Source organism: Bombus fervidus, chromosome 8, assembly GCF_041682495.2.
Source record: "Bombus fervidus isolate BK054 chromosome 8, iyBomFerv1, whole genome shotgun sequence".
NCBI lineage: Eukaryota > Metazoa > Arthropoda > Insecta > Hymenoptera > Apidae > Bombus > Bombus fervidus.
The window spans coordinates 11,553,006-11,563,514 of NC_091524.1; the positions used below are offsets into that span (position 1 = coordinate 11,553,006).

General features: G+C 36.8%; 1 protein-coding gene across 1 annotated transcript; it reads right to left on the reverse strand.

The window, feature by feature from the left end:
- Positions 1-533: 533 nt before the first annotated feature.
- Positions 534-3,220, reverse strand: LOC139989750 (facilitated trehalose transporter Tret1). Its single transcript, XM_072008299.1, has one exon. The coding sequence runs from the start codon at positions 2,478-2,480 to the stop codon at positions 1,017-1,019; it is 1,464 nt and encodes a 487-aa protein (XP_071864400.1). The 5' UTR covers positions 2,481-3,220; the 3' UTR covers positions 534-1,016.
- Positions 3,221-10,509: the final 7,289 nt, after the last annotated feature.

Consider the following 10,509-nt stretch of genomic DNA (forward strand, 5'->3'; position numbering starts at 1 on the left):
TCTTGATGATTCTACAACAATTAGGAATTAAATACTAAAAGATTTAGCATTAGAGTCTAGCGATGTATATACTGGTGATGTGATATAATTCTATCGATTAACAGCAAAAAATAATGTTTACCCGACACTGTGTTAGTATTACCGCTGATACAACCATTCGAATACACACATACGTGTAAATATGCATACTCGAGTGATCAATTGCGTCAGGTAGCGTCAATTATAAGGAGAATATCAACATGTATGTAATAAACACGTGCCATATTTATGTTCTGTCACACTACATTCGATTATTAAGCATTTATGCTTATCTTTACACATTCTCATATCTTTACGCTTGCCATAATTACATAAACATTCAGAGTTTGTTTGTTAACTTGAATAATTATCTCAAAATCTTATCGCTTGATCTATATAAAAATCAATACAAAAAACATTCCATAATAAAAAAAAGCACCACAGGAGAGAGGTTCCTCTGATGCACCATGAAGCTCGATGGCCCGCAGAGACTGCCGAGTAGTGTAACATGATTCAACTGAAACAATCTATTTAGGAACCAATTCGAAAGTGAAATTTTTTTATTTTTGACTTTTTCTAAATGAAACTTTCACTGGCGAATTCGTGAGATCTTTCTGATTAAAATGAGATCAAACGCGATATCATTTGAATTATATTTACTTATTGATATGTATTTAATTATCGTTCATTGCGTAAGCAAATATGCTGCAGATTATATCGCGTTTCGTGTGATTTTAATCAGAAAAATGTAAGAGGCATGTTGGCAAAGGTTTCGTTGATTACAAATGAAAAATAACAAATTTTGATTTCTCAGTTAAAGCTATATGTGCAATTATCGAATGTTTTTTTTTTTTTTTGCATTTCGCTCGAAGAGGCAAACTCTCGTCCTACAACGATCATTATAGTTTACCAAGTGATCCAATTTCGCAAAACATAAATACAAAACGCAAACACAAAATAAAAGTACACGATCACAAGAACGAAGGATGTTTGTTTGTTCAGATCATCATAACATTCACATTCACATTGTTGTCGTCTGATTCCTTGTCAAACATCCTTTCAATCTCTAACAAAGTCTTATCCTTTGTTTCCGGCAGTTTCCAGACCAAGAAGCTACACCCGACCAGCATCAAGGTAAAATAAATTACACAAAGCTCCTGCATTTCCAGCGGTATGATCGATTCTGGTGCTAGTATCGTGTCCACTACAGAACAAATGTACGAAAATCCAAGCGCGATACTGCTGCCGGAGCTCCTTAATTTACTAGGGAACAATTCACCGCAGTATATCCATGGCAAACGTATCAGACCGATTCCAAAAAATACATAGTAGCACAAGCAACAAGTAATAATCAGCCACGATACTTCAAGATTAAGGTACACGTAAAGAATCAATACAAATAGAGAAGAGATCGTACCCATTGCAGAAATTATGGCCAACGTTCTCCTGTTGCACTTCCATACAAAAAAACAAGCAACGATATCCGTAACAAAGATAATCGACGTTATAATTATTTCAGCAACGAGGCTGCGAGACTGAACAGTCGTTGAGATAATATCAAGCATATGGTATTTCACTAATTTGTATCCAGAGAAGTAATACACGAAGAACAACATACACGACACGGACAGAGGCCACAAGAAGTCTTTCGAACACAGATCGTATTTCAATCTGACAATGATCGTAGATCCAACGAATTTACTTTGCTCGACATTTCTTCTTACAGCTGTTTCCATGGCACGATACTCTCCTTCTGATTTCCATCCTCGAAGATAGACCCAATGATACAGTGCCTCTTTCTTTCGATCTCTGTTCATTAACCAGATTGGACTTTCTTGAGATATAATACAGGCCGACCAACATATCAATAAACATGCCTCACAGAAGTAGTTGACGATTCTCCAGTGAAGAAAAGATCCAAAAGTCACGGCCATTAGAACACCAGATGTCATTATCGTGTTTATCATACTTAGGAACAGGCTTCTTAACGAAGGATCTGTTATTTCACCGATGTAAACTGGTATTAGGGGACTAAAGAGTCCAACACCTAAGCTGCAGATTGTTGTTCCAATCTTGATGTACAGAATATTCCTTGCAAATCCAATGACGATCCATCCGATTAAAGATACTTGAAAAATTATCATCGTGGATTTCTTTCTGCCTAGCTTCTCCATAGCGATTCCTGACAAGTAACAGCCTAGGATAGCAAACACGGCGCCAGAAAACGGCGATTGATACCAATCATCGTTGCTGGTTATCCAGATCTCGTGGTTGTTCGTGTCTGTTGTGGATGTAGGAATAAGTTGTGTCAAAAGAACGATGTGAAAACCATTTGTTAAACCGATCAGAAACGCTGCTAGTAACGGGCTCAGCGTCGCTATGAGCTGCCTGGTGCTAAATACCCATTGAGATTCGTCCGACTTTCTGATCGTTTCCATCTTTATTGATCGATGTGCTCTCATTTATTGGCATTAGGCGATGTTGACATACACTTTGAAATTCAGTTTTGATTGTCAATTAGAATAGCCGGCATCTTAAGTAATCCGAATTTTAAACTAAAATGTGTTTTTGTTTTTTTGCAATATTTTAACAAACAGTTTTTGTGTTTTTAATATTTTAACGAATGGCTTCGGTATTTTTGTTTTGATCGTGCAGCGTATAAAATTCACTTTTTCACTTTCATTAGATCCTTTACTAAATTTTTTAAATGCCGGAGAATATAAATTGAAACTGTTACACATGTACCGTGTGTAGAAGAGATATGACTGATCGAAAGAACGCGACAATTCTCTTTCAAAATTCTCTTTCTAGATTTATTCTATCCCTCCTACCACGTAGAGCAGTGTACATGACCAATCATACGTAGTTGAATATGGAAATAATCCGAGCGTCGACGAACAGCCATTTGCACCAGAATTATGCAATTCATTCTCTGCATCGATGTTGTGATTCACTGCGTTATTTGTCGGCCACGAGCAAAGACAGGACTGTAGAAATGCGTACCAAAAGAAAATTTATATTTCACTGAGCTTTACCGCCGAAGGAAAAATGTAAAATTCACGTACAGAATTACGAATTATTGAATCGAATTATAAGAAAGATAGTAATAAGGATATTTACCAAGATTGCTCAATGTCCCTAAATATTGCATAATGACACTGTCGTTTTGATTCCTTTCAATTTGAAGTAATTTACCAAATGTCCAGCTGGACAAATTGTAAAATATAAATTAAATAATAAAAAAAAAAAAAAAAAAAATTGAAGGACCAAGTTGTTGATTAAACTAGAGCTATTCTAGATAATGAATGTATATAGATAAAAGGATATAATCATTAATATAAAATTATTGGGTTGCCAGATAAAGTTATATGATCCTTCCAAGACTTATCAGAATTTTCAAAACTTTTCGAAACTTCAAACAATCAAAATTAATAAAATTATAATAAATATAATAAAATAGGAATATTAAAAAGCTTCAAATGCCAAATTGAGATTCAAACAGAAATTATTACAAAAGATATTAGAATGATTCACACTATATTACCGATTCCTTTTTTTATACTACACTATTACAAGCACGGAAATTAATGAGTTCGAAGTACTCGCCAAGCCTACAGTGGAATTATATCGAGTCCAGAATATTGGATCTTAGATAGCTTCAGGCCTTTGGCGATCAGTCATGGTTATGTGATTCTTTAGACTTTAAAAACTATAAAGTCCAACGACCAAAGATAATTATTATTGGAACATGGAAAACTGAAGTTCGATTATCCAATAAAGTATGTCGTTATTATCATAAATAAAGACGTAATAGAAAAATAAAAAGGTACAATTTCACGTTCTCTTAATAAAATGATAAAAGGTACGTTAAATAAGATTTCTCCAGCTGCACCGATTAATTTCTTGTTTTAGCAACAAGCTAAAATTGTCAAGAAGCAAAAAAAAAAAAAAAAGAAAAAGGGAAAGACCGAAGTAAACAGACAAATTTAATAAAACTCTGCGTAATTAAGTGCTTCGTTTAATCAATTATACAGTAATTAAGATTCGAAAGGACTAAGAAAAGGAAAGTCGACAGCTCTCGATCAATTTGAATCTTATACGCTGGACGTCGTTCTCGAGGTTCCGAGGCTGTTTAAAATTCCCTCGCCTGCAATCGTGGGGCCAATAAAAATCAAGAAATCAGCTTGGTAAACAGGAAGAAGCCCAACCCCGACTCCTCTCAATTCCATTACGGGGCATTCCAGGTCTTTGATGCACGGCAAATATGCCGTGCAACTGCGTACTCCTTTTTTTCTCTCCTCTGCATCTCTCTCTATTCTGTGTTTTCTTCGTCTGCCACGAAGAAACGCGCCTTTTAATGCGGAAGACCCTCGAAAGTCTCGTTACCATGTGAGGCCCTCCTCGCCCCAGCGGCAAAGAGAGGGTCTTTTTAACAGTGTGTGCCTTTATAAGAGCGCACGAGTACGGAATATTACGAGGAGAGTGTCGTCCTCTCTGTTTCTCTCGCGTACGAGAGAAGCGTTTCGTGGTGCTCGAAAAGAGCTGGCCGGATAAAGTAAGCACGACCGGGAAACTAGTTTCTTTCCCTCGTTCCACGGCGACGTTCCTGCGACACGCCACGCATTCGACTGATGTGGAATAATAAACTTTGTCGCCGGAGCTCGCGTCTCGCTCGACGACGACGTGCAGGCATCTCGCTTGTTCAAGAGAGAACGTCTCCTTTAATTACTCCCAGCTGCGTGATATTTTTCTTCTGTGCTTCTGTGAAGATCACCGCCTCGCGTCTTTGTCGTGGCTCGTACGCCCGCGGAAAGCTTCATCGCTTTCACGTATGAGTGTTATTAAATTTTTTTGGATATGGCTATTTAAGTGACGTTTCAGGTGTTGACCGAGTCATTATTTTTACAAAGATGTTTATTACGGCGATAAAAACGAAGAAAGACGTGACACCGATATTTAGGTATCTTTCAGATAAATGAAACGAATACATAAAATTTTATAGAATAGCTGCAATATACATAGGCTATAAAACGTATTTGTGTAGAAGCGCATATGGCTATATGACAATGAAACGTAGAATCTGACAAAAAAAAGCTTCATTGGAAAACCAAGGTACGTTCAAATAGTTCTTTTTATAGACACGGTATACGTAACAATTTTCTACGGTATTTCATGAGTATGTATATTTGTACTATTAAAAGTGATTTAAAAGCGACTTTGAATGAGCGAAGTACTGCATAGTCAATGAAAATCCCACGATCCAGCATCCACTCTTAAACTCTTCGTAAATCTGAAGCCTGCAGCACTACCGGCAACATCACCTCTCTCGATCTCCTGAATTTTCCAAATGAAACAATACTTGGTATAAACACAGCTTGCGAGCTTCGAGTAATTTAATCAACCGCTGTGCTGGTATTCTCGAGGTGGAAGCGTCGTTATGGCCTAAGTCTCGTTAGACCGCTAATAACGGTATCCCGTAACTCGCTAGCGTGATCTAAAGCGATACGCCGCTTTATTAGCTCTACTCGCTTGCGAGATGAGTGCAATATGGAGAGAGATTTAATCGCGCGCGAGCGGCTTTTCGAGATTCTCGTAGAAATCGTAATGATTCGTTTAGACCAAGCGAACGAACACTCGCTGTTCCTCCACTACAGTAAAATCTCAAAATGAAAGTAATAAAATTTCGCCGTTTAGCGATCGCTCGACGAATCAGAGGTCAAACGTACGAATTTATTAAATTTCATGAAAGCGAGGGGAGAACGAGCTTTCGCTGGCGGAAATCTCATGGCGGTAAGAGGAAGATTGATGCGGCCGAGACCGAGGAAAACAACTCGCGTGGGATGCGTTTGCTCTCGGGCTTCCAGCTACCAAGATAAAAGAGACGATTTTGAAACGCGATGGGGAAAGTTTCACGATGAGCAAATTACGAGCAAAGGAGCAAAGTGAATGCATACTGTACAGGCTGATTTTGAAGCGAATTATTTTGAGGTAGTTTGACGTGAAGGTGTTGGTGAATGGCGAAACGTTTAGTTAGGTGGGATTTTCATGTTGAATAAGAGAAGAGGAATCAATTAAGTGAAGTTGTAATGGAGCGTGTGTATGTGCGTGCTTGATGAGGAGGGAGGTATAATACACTTTGATGAATTTGATGAAGTTCCCACGTGGAAGAGGTGCAAGTGATATGAAGTTGATCGTGGAGAATTGTTCGAGAAAATGGAAGTTAGTTTGGAAGTCATTCTTCCTTTAGTGAAACATCTAGTAGATTCTTGAAGAGTGAATTTCCAAAAAATTGAGAAATTTGGTGAATTAGAATTTACAAGCATTTTCTTTTGGATTAAGATTAATAAAACATTTAAAAGAAGAATTTTTTATCCATTATAACAACCACGTTTTATTCGTAAGATCTTTCAAGGACGATTCACACTTGACTAAAGTAAAATATAAAATAATGTAGAATATAACTTAAGGGTACAGATATAAAAATATCAACTATAATAGAGATAATAAAATCCAGTGTAGCACACTGATCGTGTTGAACAAAACAGACGGTCAGAATTCCATCTTTTTATTTACTACGATGTAAAATCTTTTTCCTGAATAAATGGCAGTTTCGAAAGCTAATTGTTCAATAGAATCAGCCCGTACACCGTGCGTAACAAAAAGCTTTCCACTTTGGAAACCCGTGCTCCCCGAAGATTGTGACGGGTGCTTTTTGCCATAGTCGGGTTCTATCCTCGTGAAGGCAGAGGAAGGTAGCGTGAGAAAGCGTAGGTGGAAGACAGGAGCGTGTAAAATTGACGTATGGGACATGATGATCGATAGAGGTCTTCGGAATAAACTGCATGAAGCTTGCACGTACGAAGAGAGCGAGGGTGCGTTGAGAAATATGAATTTCTGATAAAAATTTGCAAGCTTGCACAATGTTAAGGAAATTTTCGTTCAATTTATCTTTGATTAAGCAAAGAAGATATCATAAAACAATGTATCTTTATTCGAATTTTGACATGATATTTAAATATAAAAGTATGCTAGCTGTTCTACTTCAACTAATTTTTTTCTGCTAGTCAAATAGATTAAATTACTTTGACTTGGAGTACTGGTATGACACATAAAAATTTCTTAAGTTTGCAGTTGTACCGCTTAAGATCGTATCTGGTATATATACTGTTACAGAGTCTCATATAAAATGAAAGATATGATTTTATTTAATTAGCAAGTAAAAAAGCTGTACAAATTATCGCAGAACACGGATCACGAGTACGTAAACATAGTTCATGCTAATTACTAGCATCGTTAATTTATACCTGAGCTTACTAGACCGAAAACTCGAATTATTTTTTACGACTCATTACATGCAGATTACACAGTACCGTGACATATGAATAAATAGTTAAATAACGACTCGAAGAAACGCGTGTGCATGTCGTGTATAACGCGTGAAAGTAACGTGATCACATAAATTAAATGAGCGCACTGCGTAATCTTTGATTTTCTGGACATAAAAACTGAAGTCTGAAAAAGTAGGAAAGGATAATAAAATTGAAGAAAAAACGAAATAACCAAGTCCTTCTTAGACAGTAATTAACCAATTAACGTTAATGATTTGACAAGATAAAAGTTAGATCATAAAGTTCTTTTTCACAAGTTCGCAGTATGTGAAAACAGTTCATTAAAAAAATGAATATCTCTTTGAATATATATGTTTTTCATTATTTTTAATAAGCACTCGTAAGGTTACTAATAACTTATGATTTGTAAATTAACTAATAACATTAAATAATTGAATCGTACAAGAGGGGTTGATAATATATTAGCTTTCCCGCGAATTCATAACACGAATTCCTTTCACAATAATATCGTGAAACTATTGCGAACACACGGCCCGTACGAGTAGATGGAAAAATGATGGTTCTACGAGAGACAGGGCGAAGTGTCGTGCACACCAGCAGCTCCCATAAAATCGGCTGCTGGCTATGAGAAAAACATTTTCTCGCAGGCGTACGCGATGAAACGACGCTGCCAGACGCTCACCGCCATGAGAATACGAATATGCGTCTTTAATGACGTAATACCCGGGAAATACATCGGCCAAGGCGATAAATTCGCCGAGGAATAGATCTGATCTGTTCACGTGAACCACTTTCGAATGATCTATGCGACGAACGAGACGGTGATTTAAGATAGAAGGTTATGGAAGATGCGCTTTGGTTGAGTAATGTGAAGTTATTGAATATGAACGAAATGTATGTAGCTGAAACGTTGATCTTCCTTCAAGAAAGATCAGAATAAAATGGAGAAGGCAAAAGGTTATTTACATTGCGCGTAAGCAGCCACTGTGGAAAACAGCTAACAGACGAGGAAATACAAATAACATTACAAAAAGAAAACTATTCTGTTTTAAAGACAGCTAATCCGCAAGTTATGCTAATTTACTTCGAAATTACGTGGTGAACGATCCAAAGTTTTAAGTGCTCGCGAAAAGTGTACTATCCTAAGAGCAGCATCGAACTCATCGATGGCTGCAAGACAGATTGCTGAAGCAGCTGGGACAAAAACGAATATCAGAAATGTCCGACGTGTCCTGAAACAGTGTAAGCATCTGCAGTGAAAGAAACTGTAAAGAAAACCTCCTCTAACAAAGGCACATAAAAACACAAGATTGCAGTTTTGCGGAAGAGCATACGTGTTGGAAAAAGTAATAGAGAAAAGTATCGTTTATCGAGGAAAAAAATTTAATTTGGACAGTTCTGATAAGCAGTGTTGTTATTATCAGGATTTGCGAAGAGAAACAAAAATTTATCGAAATATATTTCTTATAATTTGATAAATATCAATGTTATTTATCATAATATATTTATAAGGGTAAACTGCATATCAAAAATATCTGGAATTATTTAAGAACAAACTGAAACATATGCAACACGAATCTCTGGGGAACAATTTATATTTCAACGGGATAGCGCGGCGGTCCATGCTGCAAAAGTAATGGAAACATATTTTAAGAGTAATATTACACTTTTGAAATAGCCAGCACGCTCCCCTCGTATAAATTTAATGGAAAACTGTTGAGGAATCTTGTTAAAGCTGTTTATGCTAAACACAGACAGTTCAAAAGCAGGAATCAATTGAAAGAATACATTTTATTAGAATTGGAAAGGAAAATAAAAAAAGAAAATTGAAAGCCTTTTTAAATCAATTCCAAAGCGAATCGTTTCAATTATACGAAATTCTGGCGGCTCTACGAATTATTAACTATCAATTTCTCTCGACGAATACCGACAAATTTTCATTATTTAAAATAGTGTGTTATTAATTTGACGCATCGCTTTTTCATGATATTTTTGTTTTTATATGCAAAACAAATTTCATATTAACATCATCGTATCTACGTGGCAGAAATTAATGTACAAAACGTACGTATGTATCGAAAATTAAATTTGTATAATTTACAAGATAAATATTTGCAGGGTCTGCAACTATTGTTTTATCGCCGACTACGATCAGAGAATAAAGATCGTCGTACGATGTTAATATCAATTTTGAAAGGTTAATAGTAAAAACAGAATAGGCTATCGATCGAAAGAACAGATATCCTTTCGCACGTGGAACACTTCGTTTTTCATTTCCCGGTAGACACGCGAGCAGGCTGCTCGATAGAGCTTCATTAAAACTAGTAGCCGGTTGACCGTGTAATTTGTCAACCGTGGATATCCGATAATTGTTCCACCGCGTATCGCTCGTTCCGACGTACGTCCGGCGTCCTTTCCGCTCGAACGATGGACCTTTCCTCGCGACGTCGATACGCCGCACCATCGATGTTTCCGATGGTAACAAAACAAAAAAAAAGGGGGGCGGGGCAGAGGACTACGAATGGAACAAAAAAACAAAATAAATCAATTATTTGTTGCCAGAAACAATCGACCAATAGCGGGCTGTCGCCAACCGATACGACGCTATGGGGACGTAAACTGTTTTTAAATCCGACGACAGTGGCAGCCACGTTTAAATCGCTGTCCCGGATTTATGGCATGCTACGGGCAGATACAAAAACACGCGTTACAAAAATTCTACGTGTATAATAGCCGTGGAAACAAAGTGGATGAAACTGTTTCTCTACGATCTTTTCTTTTTTAAATTACTCCTGTGAGATGGAATGTCGTCATTGTGATGGCATTTAAAATTTTTCTTCAAAGTTTGGTGTCGCAACAGCGATGGCATTCCAAGTTTGTCTTCCATTGACTTCTCTATGGCGGTGATGAATATTTATTAGTAATGTTCCTACTAGTTGCTAGTGTCAGCAGGAAAATATGCCGACCACAGAGAGTCGACCGTTTTGATGGTATTTTTAGTTAGGTATTTGTAGCTTCAGTAAGTTTAATAGGATTTTATAATTTGGAATAGTAAAATTATATTGAAAGGTTAATAAAAAAACGAAGATTGTAAGTTTACTATCTCAAGAAAACCATAACATGAAATATATCTCTCATGTGA

What these genes read in the sequence shown, in the direction of transcription:
- LOC139989750 (XM_072008299.1), bottom strand. Translation starts at nt 2,480, where the DNA reads ATGAGAGCACATCGATCAATAAAGATGGAAACGATCAGAAAGTCGGAC.